This window comes from Mercurialis annua, linkage group LG3, assembly GCF_937616625.2.
Source record: "Mercurialis annua linkage group LG3, ddMerAnnu1.2, whole genome shotgun sequence".
NCBI classification, from domain to species: domain Eukaryota; kingdom Viridiplantae; phylum Streptophyta; class Magnoliopsida; order Malpighiales; family Euphorbiaceae; genus Mercurialis; species Mercurialis annua.
This window is the reverse complement of record NC_065572.1, coordinates 74,221,845-74,244,151: the sequence shown is the minus strand read 5'-3', so window position 1 is coordinate 74,244,151 and position 22,307 is coordinate 74,221,845. Positions and strand designations below refer to the sequence as shown.

At 30.9% G+C, this 22,307-nt stretch overlaps 7 protein-coding genes and 1 long non-coding RNA gene across 9 annotated transcripts; 3 read left to right on the top strand and 5 right to left on the bottom strand.

Annotated features, from left to right (window-relative positions):
* Positions 1–674: 674 nt before the first annotated feature.
* On the top strand, positions 675–1,365 carry LOC126673002 (uncharacterized). Its single transcript, XR_008790409.1, has 3 exons — positions 675–747; positions 1,057–1,183; positions 1,270–1,365. It is a non-coding gene; the product is annotated as an uncharacterized LOC126673002 (long non-coding RNA).
* A 1,650-nt stretch (positions 1,366–3,015) lies between these two features.
* On the bottom strand, positions 3,016–6,099 carry LOC126673001 (uncharacterized). Its single transcript, XM_050366953.2, has 4 exons — positions 5,765–6,099; positions 5,410–5,594; positions 3,562–5,184; positions 3,016–3,432 (listed from the first exon to the last, which is right to left on the bottom strand). The coding sequence occupies exons 2-4, from the start codon at positions 5,590–5,592 to the stop codon at positions 3,016–3,018; spliced, it is 2,223 nt and encodes a 740-aa protein (XP_050222910.1). The 5' UTR covers positions 5,593–5,594; positions 5,765–6,099.
* Positions 6,100–6,560: 461 nt separating this feature from the next.
* LOC126671556 (UPF0481 protein At3g47200-like) lies at positions 6,561–7,956 on the top strand. Its single transcript, XM_050365338.2, has one exon. The coding sequence runs from the start codon at positions 6,624–6,626 to the stop codon at positions 7,923–7,925; it is 1,302 nt and encodes a 433-aa protein (XP_050221295.1). The 5' UTR covers positions 6,561–6,623; the 3' UTR covers positions 7,926–7,956.
* Positions 7,957–9,493: 1,537 nt separating this feature from the next.
* LOC126671414 (BURP domain protein RD22-like) lies at positions 9,494–12,012 on the top strand. Of its 2 annotated transcripts, none has more exons than XM_050365184.2 (3): positions 9,494–9,570; positions 9,840–9,954; positions 10,943–12,012. In XM_050365184.2, the coding sequence occupies exon 3, from the start codon at positions 11,172–11,174 to the stop codon at positions 11,787–11,789; it is 618 nt and encodes a 205-aa protein (XP_050221141.1). In that variant the 5' UTR covers positions 9,494–9,570; positions 9,840–9,954; positions 10,943–11,171; the 3' UTR covers positions 11,790–12,012. The 2 variants fall into 2 exon arrangements, with proteins under 2 accessions (XP_050221141.1, XP_050221140.1); XM_050365183.2 differs by having other exon boundaries at positions 9,496–9,570; positions 9,837–9,954.
* A 1,800-nt stretch (positions 12,013–13,812) lies between these two features.
* LOC126673000 (BURP domain-containing protein 3-like) lies at positions 13,813–15,537 on the bottom strand. The gene is made up of 2 exons (XM_050366952.1): positions 15,477–15,537; positions 13,813–14,579 (listed from the first exon to the last, which is right to left on the bottom strand). The coding sequence occupies exons 1-2, from the start codon at positions 15,535–15,537 to the stop codon at positions 13,813–13,815; spliced, it is 828 nt and encodes a 275-aa protein (XP_050222909.1).
* A 1,345-nt stretch (positions 15,538–16,882) lies between these two features.
* On the bottom strand, positions 16,883–18,368 carry LOC126672999 (UPF0481 protein At3g47200-like). Its single transcript, XM_056105107.1, has 4 exons — positions 18,292–18,368; positions 18,005–18,059; positions 17,303–17,801; positions 16,883–17,238 (listed from the first exon to the last, which is right to left on the bottom strand). The coding sequence occupies exons 1-4, from the start codon at positions 18,366–18,368 to the stop codon at positions 16,910–16,912; spliced, it is 960 nt and encodes a 319-aa protein (XP_055961082.1). The 3' UTR covers positions 16,883–16,909.
* A 318-nt stretch (positions 18,369–18,686) lies between these two features.
* LOC126675019 (protein translation factor SUI1 homolog 1-like) lies at positions 18,687–20,280 on the bottom strand. The gene is made up of 5 exons (XM_050369580.2): positions 20,132–20,280; positions 19,602–19,692; positions 19,203–19,408; positions 19,068–19,121; positions 18,687–18,956 (listed from the first exon to the last, which is right to left on the bottom strand). The coding sequence occupies exons 2-5, from the start codon at positions 19,636–19,638 to the stop codon at positions 18,912–18,914; spliced, it is 342 nt and encodes a 113-aa protein (XP_050225537.1). The 5' UTR covers positions 19,639–19,692; positions 20,132–20,280; the 3' UTR covers positions 18,687–18,911.
* Positions 20,281–21,285: 1,005 nt separating this feature from the next.
* LOC126674472 (uncharacterized) lies at positions 21,286–22,039 on the bottom strand. Its single transcript, XM_050368918.2, has 2 exons — positions 21,672–22,039; positions 21,286–21,558 (listed from the first exon to the last, which is right to left on the bottom strand). The coding sequence occupies exons 1-2, from the start codon at positions 21,994–21,996 to the stop codon at positions 21,530–21,532; spliced, it is 354 nt and encodes a 117-aa protein (XP_050224875.1). The 5' UTR covers positions 21,997–22,039; the 3' UTR covers positions 21,286–21,529.
* Positions 22,040–22,307: the final 268 nt, after the last annotated feature.

Genomic DNA, 22,307 nt, shown 5'->3' with positions numbered 1-22,307 from the left:
ATACCTACCACTGATGAAAGGAATAGCTTAATGTTGGATGGCTTTTTTGGAATACAGAAGAAGCAAGCTGCTTCTGATAGAAGACAAAGTGTTGATGCTGTAGCTGATGATTTAATTGACACAAATGCTGTAAATCCTAGTCAATCAACAGGAAATCAACATAATCTTAACACTGTTTTTGAGAAGGTCTGTTACCTTGAGAAGCAAATTATGAGTATGAAATCTGAGCAGAATCATGTTAAGAAGCAAATGGAAGATTATCATGTTGATTTGAAAAAGGACATTTCAGAAGTTGGTGCTGCTCTTAACAGTTTTGTGATAAAGATGAACCAATTTTTTGAGAAATCAGCTGATGTTGCGGTATATTTTTAATTCATTTTATATATTGTTTTAATTTATTTTTAATATTGTGAATATGGTGTTTATTTTATATCTCAACTTTAGCATGAGAGTGATAAAGAGCGTCGAAAGGACGATAATGAAGTCTTACCGCATAGAGTTGATGGTAAAGATAATGGTGATAAAGAAAAGCAAGAAGTGTCTGATAAATCTGCGTTTGTTGATAATCAGGTATGTATATTTTGATATTTTATTACCAGTTTATAATAATACGGTTACTTGTTTCTTATTTGTTTTTTGTTTTATATGAAGATATCAATGGAGGATTCAGATGCCGTTTTTACTGATTCTGAATTGGCTAGACTTGACGAGCAACTTGTTTCTATATATAGTACTCGTGAGGCTGATGTGAGTTTCTTGTAGTGTAATTGTAGTTGTATTTTTCAGTTTGGATATTTATATTTTGTTTTTTATATAGGCATTGTTATCAAGTCAAGCAGCTTCTCAACCTGGTAATGTTTTCTCATATTTCTTTATCAACAAGTAGTTAACATGTTGTTAATATTTGTTTTAAATTTTATGCTTTTATATCAACTGAATATTAACACAATGTTAACAACATGTCAACATATATCCTACGTGTTATTGATTTGTCTTATAGTCAATTGAGATATTTCTGCACATATAGTTTTTGATAATGTGTTTATTTTTTTACAGTTGTGAATGTAGCTTCATTTGAAGATTATCCGTGCCCTTTTATGGATAATGAGTATAGCTTGCTAGATGCTTATAAAGATTGTGAAATCTTCAATTGGGTTGAACAAGGATTTAATAAGAAGCTTCGGTAATTTAATTGTATTACCTTTTTTAATTAATTTGTTTTTTTTACATGTCAATTAATTTACTGTTGATTATTTTTTTGTTTATTAGAATTTTTACCGGTAGATATGGTGTAATTGATCCTCCTTTTAAGTTTGCTGGCGAACTTCAAGCGAAGAAGAAATGGCTGCATACATTAAATTTCGTAGGCTGTGAACTCTCTACATCTGTAAGTTTAATTTTGTTTTGTTTTTATGCATTAATTTTTTTATTCTAATTTAAAACTTTGTTGATTTTTTTTCTGTGACAGCATGTTGATACTGTCTTCCACTATTTGAGAAAGAAGAGTGTATTGTTGAATATCCGGAAGCCAAATTTTACAACTGCAGACTCTAGTTTTGGTCAGATTTTGGAGGCAGAATATCGATCTTTTCTTACTGCCGGTTCGAAGTCTATTGAAATTAACGCCAGTAATACGATTCTTGAATATTACGTGGGTCAAGGGTGTGGATACTCAAAGCCATGGACTGAAATCGATGATCTTCTCATTCCTATCATTGTTACAGATCCAAATCATTGGATTCTCGCGCGTGTTAACTTTGAAGATTGTAAGGTTTATGTTTACAATTCGATGAAGAGTCCGACGATGGATGCCATTATTCACAATTATATGCAAGCTTACATCCATTATCTTCCCAAATTTCTGAAGAACATGGACTTTTATTCAACGAGGACTAGTTCTAGTTCATTTGCTCTTACTTCAAGTTTGGACAGCAGATACGAGTCATTTTCATATGAAAATGTTCCCTATATGCCAGTTCAAAGTGACAGGTCAGTTCTTTTGTTTTTTGTTTCTACATTATTTGTTTTTATGTTGATTTTTTTTCCGTATTTTTAACTTGTTTCATTTTATTATGCAGCGATTGTGGTGCGTTTGTCTGTTTATTTGCGGAGCATTTCATAAGTTCTAAGAGAATTCCTTCTACATTTTCATTAATGGAAATGGAAACGTACCGTAATAGGCTTGTTCAAAGCTTGATTAAGTATGGGAGGTGGAAGCAAAGTGTGAATCTTGTAAGTGATGGTGAAGAAGAAGCGGGACCTCGAAAAGATTTGAAGGCATAGAAAAATATAGGTTGTTGGTTCTGTTTTTATTTTTAGTATTTTGTTATTTTTGTTATGTTATTCTGAATTTGAATCATACGCTGTTTTTTTTTGTTGTTTTCAGAATGTTGATGTTATTACTTGATTATATTTTAAGTTTTTATTATATATTTAGCTGATTGATGTATCTTTTTTTACTATTTTTGCTCATTAACAAATTGAATTAAATTATATTATTTTATCCCGCTATTAACATTTTTATCAAAATGTTAATGTTAGTTTATTAACACTAAATTAACACATAATCAACAGCATTTTAACATAGCTTTTAAAAAAGAGCAGTGTGTTTTTTCATTCTATTTGAATATTTAAGTACAATACTTTACTACTATTATTTATTAATCTTACTAATTATCAACATGAGATTAACATAATAGTAACACAAGGTCAACATAAATATGTTAGTTTATGATATTTTAGTTTATGAACAATATGTGAACCATCCATAAATGTGGTAGTTTATGATATGGTTTTTTATGAACAATATATGAACCATCCATAAAATGGTAATTTTATGATTTGACAAATTTTTCCATTTGAAAATACTAATTATCAACATGAAATTAACATAATAGTAACAGAAGGTCAACATTAAATGTAAAATTTCAGCAAAAGTCATATTGTTTTATGAAATATATGAAATGAATTCAAAGTATTTTTATTTAATACAAATAAATCTTTCTTGAATCATAATCATCTTCTGCATGTTTTTTTATTGTGTCCCGTCTTCTTGCAAGCTCCACATTTATTTTTTGACTTTTTTTCATGTCCTCCCAATATGCGCTTCTTTTTTGGTCTGCCGGATTTGGTTCTTGATTCAGGAGGCAGCACGATTATATCTTTTATTTCTTGCGGCGTATTCCATGTTGATTTATTTGTCATAGGATATACTGTGTGGTTGTACGTGTTGACGTACGTTTCCTTCATGTAGTATTTGGAACAATAGAGCAAAGGATCCTTGTTGTATTTCCTTATAACAGCAACTGCATGTGCGCAAGGAATTCTATCTGTTTGAAACCTTCTGCAGCAACATGTTCCTGTTTCCAAATTAACCGAGAAGGGTGTTTTTGTTTTAGTCACAGTATATATATTGTCATTTGCTTGGCTGACCTGATAACAAAGAATTCAGTTAAAAAATCAACACATGATTTGATAGATCAACAATATATTAACAATAAGTCAACAACATATTAACATCAAATCAACAACTTATTAACAAATTTTAATTTTTAGAAATACCGTTAGATGCAGAGATCGAATGTAGTTTTCATTCAATATATCTTCAGCTACTTTTGACATATCTGTCTTTAATGATCTTGCACAAATTCTGTTTGCATGAGTCCATTTTTGCACAAGGGAACGTAGAAACTCAAGCATGGTCGTTATAGGAAGTTCTCTTGCAGCTATGTTTGTTGCATTTAATGACTCAGCAATGTTTGAAGTCATTGTTGAATACCTGTTGTTGGTGGAATAAAGTGTTGTCCATTTTTCGAAACCAACGTCATTTAGGTACTCCCTTATCTTTGGGTCAAATTTGTCAAGTTCTTCCATGTGTTTCCCAAACTGCTCAAGCGTATATGCTTTTGCTGCCCCAAAAAAGTGCTCTCTGATTTCACCTTTTGCTCGTCTATATCTTGCTTTGACATTGTTAAAAAGATGGTAAGTACAGATTCCATGATGTGCTTCCGGGTATACTTTTTCAATTGCTTTTTTAATACTGTCGTGTCGATCTGAAATGATGCACATTCCCTCTCTCACACCAAATGTTTCTCTAACTTTGTTGAAAAACCATTCCCACGAAGCATCATTTTCTGAATCTACGACACAAAATGCTAGAGGAAAAATTTTATTTGCAGCATCTTGAGTTGCTGCCGTTAGAAGCGTTCCTCCGTAAGCTGCCTTTAGGAACGTACCGTCAACAACAATTACTGGTTTGCAAAACCCCCAACCCTGAATTGATGCATTCAACGATATGAAAACATAAAGGAATCTCTCTTCTTTTGTTTCCAATTCAGTTACAGAACCTGGATTTGTTGATTTGAGCGCATGTAGATAAGAAGGCAGTAATCGGTATGATTCAGCTGGATTACCCCTTGTAAGCTCTAATCCCTTTTCTTTTGACCGCCATGCTTTTTGGTACGTCAGTTCGACTCCATACTCTTTCTTCATGTCTCTAATAATATCGGCCGGCGTATAAACAGTTTTGAAGTTTGCATACTTATCTTTTACAAAATTTCCAATTAAATCTGACGTGGCTTGTCTTTTATCAGCCATTCTCTCTCCCACTTTGCAGCTGTGCACCTTGTTGAATTTTCGCACGATAAAGACATTTGATCTTTTATTTCTCGAAGATCTCAGTTTCCATTCACACTCTGGTTCATTGCAGATTGCTATATATTCAATCTTGCACGACTTGTAAGATCTGAATTGGAAATGATTGTTGATTGCATAAATGCTTAATATAGTCTTCAACGTGCGCTTGTCTTTGTATTTCTGCCCTTCTTCTATTTCTATCGCCTTTACTTCATCAATGATCATATTCTCTACGTACGGGCTCTCGACTTCTTGATCTTCATTTAATAAATTTCCGACATTTGTTGCATATTGAAACATGTTTGAAACCGACTCTGAATTATCAATATTTGTTGAGTTGTCTTGCTGTTGACAAACTTCTGCATTTCTGTTGATGTTTTGTTGTGTTGATCTCGATGATGAAACGTATAATGATATATCTCTCATTTTTTTTTCAATTTCAATGCAAAGTGGAAACTGTGTTGGATCTGATTGTTTGCTTTTCATCTGGAAGTAGAATACTAAAGCATCATTATCTTGTATTATTAGCGGTGGATAATCTGGTTTAACCTGTATAAATTTTAAAATAAACAAAGTTTAAATATAGATCAACATGTTGTCAACATGAAGTCAACAATAAAACACTACATATTTGAAAAATTATATAACATTAATACATCATTAACATAATATTAACAATATGTAAACATAATAATAGCAATTATATTCTTACATGATTTTATCAACACAAATTTTAATAAGTTTGTATTGAAAGAATTAATAAATTTACTTTACCTGATACTTGATTTTCAGATTTTCTTCTTCTAAATTCACTTGTAGCTGGTTTGCCAATAATTGTTCAAGATTATTCATACTAGAATCTTTTGGAATAAGAAGTCCCTTAACAGAAAAATCTGTATACTGGAGTTTATCATTCCAATAGCCATTATACTGAATAAAAGTTGCAATTGTATCCATTCCTGATTGAAAGTCAACATTCAAATAAAAAATCAACATTGTTTCAGTTTATAATGTAGTTTAAGATTTTGTTTTAGAATTTCAATTATTACGTATGTTTATATATTTAATCAACATTACAAATACATTAATATCAAAATCTACAAGAAGAAAGTATAAATTTGAGTCTTACTGCTTATGGAGATCTATATTTTCTCGATTTTTCAAACTGTTGATGAAGATGAATAACAGTTGGCTGTAAGATCTTATCTGAGAGAGAAAAACGCCGATCTGAAGATTAATTTGATATTTCAGTGTAGAAGAACACGAATTGAGAGAGATAAAAGTTGAGGGAGAGGAGCTGAGAGAGATGAGCTGAGAGAGATGAGCTGAGAGCGAGGAGAGAAAATCTAATTGTGATGAGAGAGAAAATTATTTGATTTATGAGGGTTTGACTTGGTCAGCTTATATATGACATCCGTATAAAAGTTATAATTTTCAGCGCTGACGGTAGTTTTCATATTGAAAACTATGGTCCGTATAAAAGTTATATTTCTACAAAAGATACATGTTTCTGTAAAAAGCCCTAGTTTTAGAGCTATTTTGGGTGTTTTAAATTTTTAGAGTATCGCCAAATCTTTCCTTTTAGAATGACAGTTCACCAAAATAGACGGCACTAGACATTTTTTCGGCTTAGGAGATTTCTTGAGCACCGCCATAAAATTTAGGGATTTCTTGATCGTTTTTAAAGACTATAGAGTTTCTTGTAAGGAGACTATAAAGTCAGAATTTATGAGTGATTATTAGTCTAGAAATATTAAATACTTCGATTTAAAAAAAAAATGTTAAATTCTTTCCATTTGTGTTTGTATAAACTAATGATAATAGATTAAATAAACAATTTAAGATATTGAAAATTATATTTTCTTTTATAGATTTGTGGATATTAAACGTAAAACTTTCGTCCACCAAGTGTAGTTCTATCAACAAATTAAAAAAAAGGACAAAAACCATTTTAGATAAGCAAAAACTAAGAAGCTCCATTGAATTCAATGGATCAAGATAAAGCTAGACATATATGTATTCATATATCTAAAAATCTTAAAAATTCATCTTATGTTCCATCAGATTTCAGCATTTTTCGAGTTCCCGATCAGCTACGCAGAGTAAATGACGAGTGTTACGAACCGCAAGTCGTTTCAATCGGTCCGTACCATCGCGGAAAATCTCACCTACAAAAAATGGAAAGTTACAAACTACAGTTTCTAAAGCAACTTCTGAGAAGAAGATCAAGAAATGCGAACAATAATGAGGTAAAAGAAGAAGAAGCTGATCAGCTACTACAACCCTATGTGTTGGCCATGGGAGCACTGGAAAAAAGCGCTCGTAAATGCTACGAAGAAACGATTAGTCTCAGCTCCGAAGAGTTCGTGGAGATGATGATTCTTGATTCTTGTTTTGTTCTTGAGATTTTTCGCTTTCGTATAAAAGATTTTGAAGAGGAGGACGATCCTAAATTTGCAAATATGCTTTATTTATATAGCATAAACAGGGATCTGTTGCTACTCGAGAATCAGATTCCGTTCTTTGTTCTGTTGAAGTTTTTTAATCTGTCTGAGAAGCCAGACCAAAATTATGGATTCATAGAATTATTTACTCCTTACTTAAGCTGCAAATTTCGAGGGTTCAAAGTTGATGAAAATTGCGATCAGTATGAAAGCAAGCATTTGCTGGACTTTGTACATCGCCATTGGTTTCCATTCAGTACTACTACAAGAAAAACTCCATCGGTAAGTGACGAATGGGAACCCATTCGTTGCGCCGGAGAGCTGAGAGAGGCCGGAATTGGATTCCGAAGAGTCGGAAATGAACAAGAACGAAGCATATTTGATGTAAAGTTCAAACGAGGTAAGCTAGAAATCCCATCGTTGGTCATTGAAGAGGAGACGGAAACAATTCTTCGTAATATGATAGCTTTCGAGCAGTTACTTGCGGATGAAGTTAGCTATGTTTCGGATTATATGGTATTAATAGACTGCCTTATAGACCGTCCGCAGGACGTGCAGATACTGTGTAAAAGTGGAATTTTCGAAAATCGATTGGGAGATGATGATGCGATCGTCTCCATTGTTAACAAGTTAGGATTATATGTAATTCCGTCATGCTCCGAGTTTCTGTACTCGGAATTATTTGAGAAAGTGAACAAGCATTGCCGCAAAAAGCACAATAAATGGATAGCAAATTTAAGGCATGATTATTTTCATAGTCCTTGGGCGATGATTTCATTTTTGGCTGCAGTTGTACTTCTTATACTTACTTCTATTCAAACTATATATACTGTTTTATCTTATTAATTATCACAATGGCTAAATTATGGTTCCTTCAGTAACTTGTATGGTTAGTATTTAGTAATAGACTAATAGTTGAGTGATTTCGATAGTATTTGCATTTTATAATATATATGCAAATTTGAAAATTTGAATGTTTATCACCCTTTACGGGATTGGAATTCCTTCAATTCACTTCAATTTGAAAGGTTATATTCAAAAATTTAGGCCTTTTGGTCAAAAAAACAAAACTTTTACGACTTAATGTTATTTAATCCGCACTTTTTATTTTTTGTAATAATAGTTAAAATGCATTTTTTCGTTGCAATAATAATCATGCAAATTACATTTTTATGCAAATTTTTTTGAATAGTTTTGAGCTTTTTGCCACTTCTTATAACTTCTAATATATCATTATTCATCAAAATAATAATAATAGCCAAATTAAAAATAACAAATTAATTTGACCATCAATTTGGCTGTTGTAAACTACTGTTACAACAGAAAAATACATTTTGTTATTACAAATATTAAAAGTTTGAATTAAATTGCAATAAGTCGTAAAATTTTGAATTTTTTTCACATATTATTTATTATAAAATGAATATAATGTAGACTAGAAAATCAAATTTTAATTAAACTAATTAGCACCATTCATTTTGTAATAAATGATAACTCCTTAAGTTTTGAAATGGACTTGAAAAAATTCTAATATTTTTGAAAAAGGGTTAATGGTGACAAAAAATCAAACTTTTACGACTTGTTACAATTTAAATTAATTTTTTTTTAGTTTTTGTAATTATATAGTCAAAATTGTATTTTTTTTATTATAATAATAACTAAATATTTTTTTGTATAATCAAAGAAAAGAAAGCATTTGTGGGTGAAATTTATCCCACGATCCAGGAAATTGATGCTCAACATTTATATTATTTAAACTATAACTCATTGGTAGCTAAATATAAAATTAAAAGACCTTCAAAATTTCAAATACATTAACCCTTTATCGTAGTGAATGAGTAACATGGAGAATGTTCATGGACTTGTTTGGAGTTTGGACTTGGAGTGAAAAACAAGGCTAAGTCTATTTTTGAGTCTTTAAATTATATTGTTTTTGTTATCAGGTCCCTCAATTTTTATTTAACCTTTTCAGATCTTTAAATTTTTATTAATTTTGGTTCATTAGCTCCTTTTATTCATTTAAGAACCAGCTGAACAAAATGATAAAAGTTTAGGGATCTAATAAATTTAAAAATGAAAGTTTAATGATTCAATGGACCAAAAAATAAAAATTTAGAGATTTGAAAAGTCAAATAAAAATTAAAAAACTTAATAAAACAAAATCATATAATTTAGAGATCCAAAATAAATTTAGTCAAAAAAAAAAATACAATCTCCGACAAGTCAAGTTTTTTCGACTTCACATTAGATAAGAAACGCCACCACCACACAAATATTGCTTATTTTTGTCTTTGATAAAGTTAATTATTTTCTGCTGACATTACATTTAGCTGACGTTGCATTACTTTCTGACGTGGACAATTAAAATTTAAAAGGACAAATATAACCCTTCCATAATTCTCCTTTATAAAGAGCCCTTATCTAGAACTGGAACCCTCAACGGTTTGAGTCTATGGAGTTTCATATCCTCCCCATCTTTGCTTTGCTTTCTGTGAGTATTATATTTATTTTTATTTAATATAATAATAATATTTATATATATATTTAACTTATTTTATTGTATACGATGATTAATTATTAAAATATATACTAGAAAAGTCTTTTCTTTTTGAAAATTGATAAGAGAGTTTTTTTGGAAGCTATTAAATTTACGATCTAAACAGTTTGATGTTGAGCGTTTATACCGTTTAAATCGTAAGTCGTTAGTTATACTAGTGAACTTAAGCATTGATTTTTTAATTTATTCAAACTTTTCAGCAGATTGTTGTTATAGGATGCTCTCATGCTACTCCTCTGCCACCTCACTTGTATTGGAAATCCATGTTACCCTACACTCCATTACCGGCCGCTCTTCAACAACTTTTACCATCTCCGGGTATAATTTTATATTTTGGTAGATTATTAAACATACATTGAACTAAAAAATTAATAATTAGATTTAATAATTTATGTTAACTTAAAACAGACATCAATTCGAAATTTAAAAAGTAAATTGATAATAATAAAATAAAATTTTGTCTATTAACTTTGAGTTAATTGCAAATTAAATCACAAACTTTAACGTGTTGCACTTATAACACGAACTTTTAAATTTGGTAATTTCAGTTATCAATTTTCATTTTTTTGTTAAATTGGTATACCGACCAATCATGCAATGACACGTGGCTGTATATTACAATGTCCACGTTAGTGTTTTTTTTATCTCGGTGTACCGATTTGTCAAAAAATGAAAATTGGTTATTGACATTGTCAAGTTTTAAAGTTTATGTTGTAATTATAAATCAAGTTAAAATTCATGATTAAAGTTGCAATTTACCTTTTATCTTTTTTAATGAAAAATTAGTCCCGTAACTTTTTCAATGAAAAATTAGTCCCGTAACTTTTTCAATGAAAAATTAGTCCCGTATATAGATAATACTATAAACAAGTCAAAATACTTATTTTAAAAGTGTTTCCCGAAACGTTAGTTTTTATTTAATATTTTATTCCAAATTGAAAGGCAAAATAAATCTATAATGAACTTTTAGATGTACAAATTTAATTTTTTTCATATACTATTATTCTATACTTATTCTTGTGTAATCTTAGTCTGCCGTACAGGATTAAGAACCATCCATTAAATACATAACATGTGGCGTGATTAAATGTCATTTCCAACTAAAATAAATATAACATTAATTAGTGATATTTTAATTTAAATTAAATGTTCTTTATTAATTGAATATGACATTTAATTATGTCACGTATCATGCATTTAACGGATGGTACATCATCCTACGTGACGAAATAAGTTTACACAAATATTTCACCTTATCTTAGGGGTTATAGTAATTTGTCTCGTTAATTATTAATCATATTTATAGGAAAAGGAAGCCTCGGTTCTCTGAACAATAGCATTAGCAAGAGACTAATACGACCTCCTATGTACAATAGATTGGAACCTCCTTTCAATAAGCCACCACCGAAACATCCTTTCTTTAAATGGCTATTTCGTTATGGTAAGCCGAGCAAAAATTTGATCAAAATATCCCTTCAAGTAGTGGTGGTGGTGCCGTATTTTTCTTGTGCAACGATCTCCATTCTGGTCAAACAATGAGACTTGCCTTCTTTGATACTCAAAATAATACCGATACTGCTCGGTTCTTACCGCGTCAAGTTTCCGATTCTATTCCGTTTTCGAGCGACAAATTACCGGAAATTTTGAACATGTTTTCGGTAAAACCTAAAACAGTAGAAGCCGAGACGATCACGAATGCACTTGAAGACTGTGAAGTACCCAAGATTAAGGGTGAAGACAAATATTGCGCTACTTCATTAGAATCTTTAGTTGATTTTGTTGTTTCGAAATTAGGGCACAGGGTTAAAGTTGTTTCCACTGAGATAAAAACGAAAAATAGTACGAAGAAAAAACTAGAGAAGTTCAAGATTTTGGAGGGAATAAAAATGATCGGAGAGAAGCAAGTAGTATGCCATAAATTAGGGTATGCATATGCTGTGTTTATGTGCCATACCATTGATCCTACACAAGCTTATATGGTTCCTTTAATGGGTTCGGACGGTAGTAAAGTTGACGGTGTGGCGGTTTGTCATATGGATTCATCAGATTGGAGCCCTGAACACTATGTATTTCAACAGCTTAAGGTTAAGCCTGGAGCTTCTATTTGTCACTTTCTCAACAGTACGGATGCCCTTGTTTGGATCCAAAACTAGTTAGTTCTGTCTACTAGAAAACATCCTTATCGTTAAAAGGCCGAAATCCAAGGCTGAAATCCGTTGTTAAATCAGATTTTTTTCGTCGGTAAATTGCTGTATTCTAGTAGCATATTAATTAATAGAATCGATCAAGCTATCAAGAGAAAAAAAAATTGATTGTATATATGTTTTCCCACTACCCAACATTTATGAAATAATAGATATATGTATAATTTCTCCTTGTTGTTTTGAGTGCATATGTTGTACATATTGACGTGATACATTGGTTGTATTGAATAATTGCTCTTATTTTCGTTGCTTTTGAAATCACGTCCAACAATTTCAATTACTCTATTGCCCTAATTTGAGCTCAAGTCTTACCGTATTGATCGAAAAATTCTTACATAAACTTAATTTATCACGTATGGTTATGTGTGAATTATTTATTAATTATGTGACAAATAGAATAGTCGAATGTAATTAACCAATTAATTTATATCACAAAGTGAAATTTTAGGTAAAATTATATATTATTTAATTGATTGATTTTCAAATGAGTCGCTCTTTATTATTAAGTAGTCATCTATTTTTGTATTATTAATCGCCTCCCACATAAATAAAGTTTAGCTTATGTAACAAAATTGAAAGTCACTTAAGTCCTAAATCTGAAATCATATATATGAAGAAGATCGAATGGCAAACAAGACATAACTAATTAGAAAAGGAAAATATGAAACTGAACCAAATGTTAACTGAAATTCCCTAGACTAGAGAAACTAAACGTGTGCACTGAAAAAAAAAAACTAAACCTATAGTCTCTTATTTCATAATTATAAACATCACATACAAACATACATATATCTTTATGAGTATTAATTGCAATTAAATTTTTAATCTTCGTAATTGTTTTTTCAATCAATTTAATTTTTTTGATTTTTCATCTCAGTACAATACCTATTTACTTTAGGCTTAATGGCGAAAAAGCCAAACTTTTAGACTTGTTGCAATTTAAACTAAACCTTTAATTTTTATAATAATAACCAAATTGTATATTTTCACATAGTAGCTAAATTGCATATTTTATGTCAAATATTTTGTGTTTTTTTTTGTATTTTTTGTGACTTTTAATATATTATTATTCATTAAAAAATAATAATAGTCTAATGTTCTAACTGAAAATAACAAATTTGACCACCAATTTAGCTATTATTGCAATAAAAAATATAATTTGGATATTATTACAAAAATTGAAAGGTTTGGTTTAAATTGCAACAAGTCGTAAAAGTTTGACTTTTTTTCACCATTAGGCATTTACTTTATTTGAATTTTCTAATCATTTTTAATTTCAATATTTTTTTTCTTCAACCATCAAAAGTTAGAGAATTTAAAATTAAATTTTAACGTTATTTTCAATAATTTTAGCAAAAATTAGAAGTCAAATTTTGCAATTCTAAAAAATAAATTTTTTCTAATTACGTAATTAGTATATAAATTCAACGGAAACTTGAAATAATTAAATTATTTAAAAGTTGGCTAAAATTGCAGCCAAATTAATAAATCGGGACAATATTATAAATGTTTAAATGTTTGATTAAATTGCAAACACACTAAAATTTCGGGTTAATGTCCAAAAAAATCACGAACTTTATACGTTTTCTCGTTTTAATCATACAGTTTAAATTTTCTCATTTTCATGCACGAACTACCATTTTTTTCTCAAATTCATACACGGTGCTGAGGTGGCACTCATTCATTGGTGTAAAGTGACCTCCACCTCAGCGAATTAACCAATAGAGCCGTGACACCTCGGCGCCGTGCATGAATTTGAGAAAAAGAGGTAGTTCGTGCATGAAAATGAGAAAATTTAAACTACGTGATTAAAATGAGAAAACGTGTAAAGTTGGTGAATTTTTTTATAATATTAACCCTAAATTTTTTACATAAATAATTGGGTAGTAGAAAAACATATATAGAATCAAGTTTTTTTCTCTCTTGATACTTGATAGCTTGATTCTAAAAATGATCATAACTTTCATATGAGCTAGTTTTGAAGCCACACAAGGACAGCAATATTAAGAAAGTGACAAATAGAAGCTCCAGGCTTAACCCTAAGCTGTTGAAATGCATAGTGTTCAGGGCTCCAATCTGATGAATCCATATGACAAACCGCCACACCTTCAACTTTACTGCCATCAGAACCCATTAAAGGAACCATATAAGCTTGTGTAGGATCAATGGTATGGCACATAAACACAGCATATGCATACCCTAACTTATGGCATACTACTTGCTTCTCTCCGATCATTTTTATTCCCTCCAAGATCTCGTATTTCTGTAGCTTTGTCTTCGTTTTTATCTCAGTGGAAATAACTTTAACTCTGTGCCCTAGCTTTGATGTAACGAAATCAACTAAAGATTCTAATGAAACAGCGCAATACTTGTCTTCTCCTTTAATCTTGGGTATTTCGCAGTCTTCGAGTACATTCCTGATCGTCCCGGCTTCTGTTGTTTTAGGTTTTACCGAAAACCTGTTCAGAATTTCCGGTAATTTGTCGCTCGAAAATGGTACAGAATCGGAAACTTGACGGGGCAAGAAACGAGCATTGGTGCGAGTATCGGAGAAGAGAAGTGTCATCGTTTTACCAGAATGGAGATCGTTGTGCAAGAAAAACACAGTGCCACCACCACCACTTGAGCTGATATTCTGCTTATATATTCTGCTTGCCTTATAAGAATAAAAAATGATATACCTAGGAGGTCGACCCCCTAGCTTGCTATTGCTCAGTACTGAATCAGTGATTCCGATTCCTATACATATAATTCAGGAAAAATTATATTAGTGTTGTCTGGATTTTTTCGAATTTTTAATTTTGATAGTTTTTTATTTTTTCTAATTAGTATTTCAACTTCTATGAAATTCATCAAATAAGTGTTTTAGTAATTTTTTGACTTCTGATGTTCTAAAAAATAAAATAATCCCCTTTGTCACTGTTTGCTGTTTATATTTGCAGCCAACTGACGTAATAGATATAATTATAAATTTCTTAGTACATAATCCATGAGATTTCTTAAACAAGTCTCAACTATGAAATGACATCTTTAAACCTTTTATGTTTAGACTAATCTCCACTCCAGCCGTACAAGTCTTTTGCGGGAGGCAAATTCTAACTCCAAATTTAAAACAACTTCATATATGAGTACGGTTCGAATCCGCGATTTCACTTAATAAAACACCTTAATTACCAACTCACTTAGAGTTATTATTATAATTATTATTAGAGGAGAAGAATTAAATCTGAATTTTTTTAGATTCAATTATAATATTGCTACCATTTGATGATAATGTTACTTCTTTAATGCATATACAAATATGTCTATCTATATATAAAAGTATATCTATCTCAGAGTGAGCATTCGGTCAATTTGTCAAATAGAACAGTATTCTCCAAAATCGACCAACTCAAATTGCAACCAACTGCAATTACATTTTGACTAAAATCGAACTGGCTAAAAATTAAAATTAAAATTAACCAAAAACCAAAATTTCTTTTAAATATTGACCAGGTTGGTTAAAATTAACAAAATATTTTAAAAATATTTATTAAAAATTCAAAAACAAAAAGGCTGAAGTTTATAGGGAGTACGAACGTCAGGAGCGTCAACTATGACATCGCAGTGTCATGATGAGTATGACGGAAAATGTACGCGATGATTTCAACGTAAGAAGCGTGGAAGACGTAAATGGCGTATAAAAATTTATAAACATCTGTAAATATTTGTATATACTTATGTCATATATTGAACGCTTAATCACTAAAAAATACTCATTTTTTTGATTTTTTTTGTTTATAGCCTCACCTTTTAAAATCTTCAATTTTAGCCTATTTTTATATTTTCACTTTTAATTGTAGCCATTTGGCCAAATTTAAGTGGGAAAAAGTTCAAATAGTTCGTTTATGTTACTTCTTCCAATTTGCAATTTTATCATAATAAATTTAAAAAATGAAGTTATATGAGAGGTTTATTTGAATTTTTTTACACTCTAATTTAAAAAAAAATTGCTACAATTGAAAGTGAAAATTAAAAAACGGACTAAAATTAAAGATTTTGAAAGGTGGAGACATAAACAAAAAAAATTAAAAGGTGAGATATTAAAAATGTAATAGTTCTATCTTGTTTATCTCCGGCAAAAAAAACTTATTAAAATAGTTTTAGTTTAAAAAATTCTAATAAATATAAACCTTTGAAAATAACTTCATAAATAGTTTTTTTAATAGAATGCAGTCATTAGCGGATCTTCATGGAGACATGGAGGGTTTATGGCCCTCCAAATTTTCAAAAATATTATTGAATGCTATTAATATCTTTTCAAATTGATTAAACATGACTTATTATGTTTAATCAATCTCACTATTTATTCTATGAATAGTGTAGATTAAAAAAGTGCAAAATTTGTCAAATATACACCATTCATTTTATAATGAATGGTGTATATTGATTAAACATGATAGATCATATTCAATATACTTAAAAGGATCCTGATCCGATTCCTAATAATTTTAAATTCTTAAACATTTAATTTGTATGCGTTTAATTAGCCCCTTAAAAAATTATAGTCAAGATCGGCCACTGCATACCGTTGTTTTTGTGTGGTGGTTGTTTATCTATTGTGAAGTTGAAATCACTTGACTTGTCGGAGATTATGATATTTTTGTTTTTCACTCAAGTCCAAACCAGTCGACTACATGCCCATGTTACTCATTCAGTACGATGAATGTCTTATTATTGCAACGACTTGTCTAAATAATTGCAGCGACTTTTCAAAGAAATTTTAAACTAAACCAACCAATCTGGATTAGGTTTGTACATGTTGAAGGTAAAAGTAAAACTGAGGTTCTGTTATTAGATCTGCTAAAATTTCGAAAATAAATTTAAAAGGAATATATAGATTCCGCTGGATTTTACAGTGTTATCGATTCTGGAGTTAACATACTTTTTTTTCTATTTACAGTTTGGTTATTGAATTTTAAAACAGTACAAATGATTACCCTGCTATGCGTTTTGCCGACTCCGGCATATTTTTAAATGAAATCCGGCCGATTTATGTCTAATTTGCAATCAAATTTCACTATTTGATTTTAATTTTTTAAGAATGAAAAATGTGACATTGTAAAGAGGTATATGAGACTGTCCATTAATACCATATAATCTGAGAAATAGCTAACTTCATCCGCAAGTAACTGCTCGAAAGCTATCATATTATGCAAGATTGTTTCTGTGTCCTCTTCAATGACCAAAGATGGGATTTCTAGCCTACCTCGTTTGAACTTTACGTCAAATATGCTTCGTTCTTGTTCATCTCCGGCTCTTCGAAATATGATTCCGGCTTCTCTTAGCTCTCCAGCGCAACGAATGGGTTCCGATTCGTCGCTTGCCGATGGACTTTTTATTAGAGTACTGAATGGAAATCAATGGCGGTGTACAAAGTCTAATAAATGCTTGCTTTCATGCGGATTGTAATTTTCATCAACTTTGGTCTGGCATCTCAGAAAGTTTAAAAAACTTTAACAGAACAAAGTAAGTAATCTGATTCTCAAGTAGAAACAGATCCCTGTTTATGCTATATAAATAAAGCATAATTGCAAAACTAGAATCGTCCTCCTCTTCATAATCATCTATACGACAGCGGATAATCTCAAGAATTAAACAAGAATCAAGAATCATCATTTTCACGAACTCTTCGGAACTGAGACTAACCGTTTCTTCGCAGCATTTACGAGCGCTTTTTTCGAGTGCTCCCATGGCCAACACATAGGGTTGTAGCTGATCAGCTTCTTCTTTTAGCTCATCATGGTTCAAATTTCTTGACCTTCTTCTGATCAGGAGTTGTTTTAGAAACTGTACTTTGTAACTTTCCATTCTTTGTAGGTGAGATTTTCCGCGATGGTAAGGACCGATTGAAACGACTTGTGGTTCATAACACTCTTCGTTTACTCTGCGTAGCTGATCGGGAACTCGAAAAATGGTGAATTACAAGTTCCTAATTTCCATTGCTAGAGATGCTAAATTGCTTGTTAGATACTTTGGAACGCCAATATTTTTCAATATCCTCGGCAGTTCTTCGAGGAATTTTCCCAGCAATTAAAGACCATATCAAATAAAGTAGTATTGCTTAAACATCAAAGATACGAAGTCAAAGATCAATTAAAAGGAACATTTTGAATCAATTATACCCTAATGACGGGTTTCCCTTCATCCTCCGAGATCTCTAAAAACATGTTTAAAGTCCTGACAATTGTTGTTGCCCGAAAACAAAAACATTAAAATACACAGGCCGAAAGGAAACATGTTCAAATGAAAAACAATAAAATAATATACTTTTTTCTAAAAATATAACTTTTTTAGCATTTTTAAAAGATAACATAAACACCAAAAATATGTAACTCAATAAATAATTTGCACAACAATAACTAATAAGTGACTATTAACCTCTTTCCAAAAAAAAAAAGTGACTTTTAACCTGAACACGAGACAAGTCAAAACCAAAACGCCAACGAATTCAGAGTCATTAGAAGGATATTGAATAGAATCTGCCATTTTTGACACCGCTAGCGAAAACTAAAGATAGAAAAAAGGTAGACAACAGGCTCTCGGTATGATTGGAAGAACTGAAGGGCACTCCAATTAGATCAATAAGGTAGCCGAGGAAGAGAAGAAATGCGTCCTAAACAGTTTATAACATAAAACTTAAATCAAAACATATTCACCATTCGAAGACATCATCTAAAAATCAAGAACTAGGTGATCAATAATGAAATGTCAAATATCATATCATAACAGATTCAGATAACCAAATCATCAATTGTTACCAACACTGACATATTCGGACAGTTTAATTGCTGAAAATAGCATCTGTTTAAAATATAAGGGTGTGGCGTCGCATATTCTATTATCATCACAAACACAATCCACATAATTCGATAAAAAAATTAACAGAAACAAAGTTGCTTTCTTATCTTATCAAGCCAACATCATATAAAGATTCAACAGCTTAAATATATTCTAAATTTCAAACAGTTTCTGCGCCAACATAGGAAGGGGAATTTCACCGGGCAAAGATTTTATTGTAGCTGGTGCTGCTTAGAAACCATGGATTTTGATGTTGTCCTTCTTCACAATTCCTGCCTGTCAGATACAGTAATGTAATCAAAATTAGAGGCATCCAGAAACTCGATAAGAGTACACAAACATAAAAGATCACAAACAGATTCATCATCATGGGTGTAGAAATTTTACCCCAGTCAGGAAACTAGACACGTTCTTTCTTTGATCGCCTTGAAGTTGTATAACCTATACATGGACATACTCACGTGAGACATAGAATAATAAAAACATATTATGTACACAGTTATTCGGAGATCAAACACACACCTGCCCTAATTCAGGGTCCTGCACCACTGTACCATTGCAGCAGAATTCCTTCTTAAGATCTTTGAGTATCTTGTTGTAGCTGAATTCCTTCTTCAACCCCTGCACAGTTGTCAAGCTTTTCCTACCATTTCTTTGCTGTATACGAATATGCACATACTCTTTTCCACCAGCGCCCGAGTCTTCAGCATTTGCATCAGCAAAAGGATCTACACCACACAATCTTACTTAGATTTCTTATACATTTCAGCAAAACATCTTTCACGACTTAGCAAACAAAAGCATCAAGTTCTTAATTTGAACCGTAATCTTAAACTACAACATTATTATTAGTCCTCATGTTTAATTAAGCTGTTAATCGCACAAAAAAGAGACCAAACTAGAAATCTTAAGCTTGCTTACCAAAGGTAGTAGGAATCTGGGATTCGAGCTCAGACATGAACGAACCTTAACCGATCGAATGAAGCCTAACAACTAGAATGCTTGCTCAGACCTGAATTACAATTTGCACTCAATTATCAGCAACACAAAGGGCAAATTTGAACAGAAAAGGTAAAATAAATAGATAAAAATATAAACTTTTTAATACCAGATTACATAACAATCTCACAAATAAATACACATTAGCCCCAATTTGTTAGTCATCATGGGTCAAAAAAAATATAAAATCTTTTAACTGTAAGCATCGGTCGAATTATGCAAAGATTGCAAATTTATTGAAAAGCAAAAAAAAAAAAAAACAAATCAAAACATATAGGCGTAATCAAATACAGATAATTGAAACAATAAATAGATCTGAATTGTGGAAATTCAATAATTAAATCATGAAACTGGGAAATTAAAAGATAATGAATTGAAATGTAAACCCTAGATCTATAAATTGTTCAAAATAAAAAGTTGAATCGGAAATAATTAAGTGAAAGAAAACTCGCCTGAATTGAGTTGCGAAATCCGCGGTTAATTTTCTGACGAATTGACAGAGAATTTGAAACAGCTTAGTGAATGAATTAGAGCCGCGACCTGTGATTTTACACCGGAGATTGAAGATCAAAATGACTTGAATGCCCCTTTGGATAAGCAATTAGATTGAGCCACGTATTAATAGATCTGAGATATACATGTTTATGAGCCGGGCTTGGTGGTTTTACTAATTTTTATGTAAGCCCAAGTCCAGCCAAACTCGGTCCGGGATTCATATTATCTGATAAAATCCGGTCCTTACGCTCTATAAATACGGGTTTGGGTGGATTTTTTTGGACTTCCATGAAAATTTATAAAAAAATGCAATCCTAAATCCAGTTATAAAATAGCGGTTTTTTTCAGACCCATAAAATAGCAGTGTTTTAAAAGAAAAATAGATATATTAAAAAATAATGAACAATGATAATGTGTTTAATATACTGAAAATAGAAAGATCGATTAGTATATTAATGTGTCGAATTTCAAGAGGTATACAATTATCTGCTACTGTTTTTTTCAATAATATACCACTGTTGTATACTTTCCAGTTAGCATTCATACATTTTTTAATTATATTTAACATTTTTATTATAAAATATACTATATTTTAATAATTACATAAACAAACATTAATAATATATAATGTAAAATAAAAAGTATACATTTATAAATAAAATTACTAAAATCGAAAAAATATATAAATAAAGTAAACAAAAAAGCAAAAGATCATACATTGTATTGCAAATTAACTATTTAGAAAAAAATGCTTCGGGGGAGACTATCGATGATGGTGCTGTGGAAGCAAAGGGTTTGTTGCCAGAGGATTTATCTCAGTCTGGAGACTATGATTCTGATTTGGGTAACATCAATTCTGAAGCGGCGAAACCTGCTGAGCAGGTTCGCCGATCGCAATGTTAGTCCTAAGTTGGAACGTTCAAATTTGGGTGACCCTTGGTGGTTAGTTTAGCCCTAGTCGATGACTGTATTTTTACAGCTCTCATCATTTTTTCTAGAATAGTTGACTCAGTATGTTGAGAAACCGTTCATGTAATTTTTGTTATTATTAATGAAAATTTAGTCTTTGTTAAAAAAAACCGAAAATAAAACAATCATAGACGAAATCATAAAACAGAGAAATTATTTATAATTGGATGATAAAACGAACTTGTTTTCCGCCCGAGTATTATATTTATTAAATGCAAGTGAACATGAATAATAAAACTATGTTTAATTTGCTCAAATATATTGGAGAAGATAAAGCAACAATATTAGATACATCATGCTCTATTATTCTTTTTTATTTTAAACACAATTACTAAACTGTTGCTTATAATTCTGTAGCAATACTTTTCATCTCCATCTTCAATTATTTATGCCAAAGGTGGTGGAACTGTGTAACCTGAAACATAAAAGTGAATAATTAATTCTCAACAAAACTTTAATTCCAACCACTAATTATATGCTAATCAACAAAATTAATGAACAAAATAGAATTAAAAAAAATAAACTTACTTCCACATTTGAATCCGGGTTGGACCTCGACGCCACAGGTTCGAGCAACATAGACAACTTTCTCCATGCTAACAATTTTCTCAATTGCTGAAGTAACAAGTTTGCACACGCATGGAATTTCAGCATTTTTCACAACTTGACAACATTGTTGAGATGGAGCAATTTTTGGTCCTGTTTTCTGAACAAATTTTGAACATTGTGATATCAGATCAGAAATCGGAACCTTCCCTTCGCATTGAGCGGAAACCTTACGATCATTCAGAATTAGGGTTCCAAGAATTACCAACATTGTCATGACCAAAACATTAGTCTTTGCATTTGCCATCCACTATCTCTTAAGATTATTGATGTCAAGTAGAGACTTTTATGCTGATGGATTGTATTTATAGAGTTGGTGTGTTTTTAATTATAGGTGCATTTATAAAGTAACTTTCATTTGGGTTATTTTAGGATAATGTTTATATTTTGAGGTTTCTAATTTAGAGCAAAGTGACAAATGATGATATGGAAATAAAAATCTGTAGCATAGATTGGTTTTGGTAAGAAAATCCTGAGAGATTTGTTTTGTAAGTGTAAAAGAGATTTGAGGGATTTGAAACTGATTTTTTACTATATGAAGATGGCTTAAGTTTATGG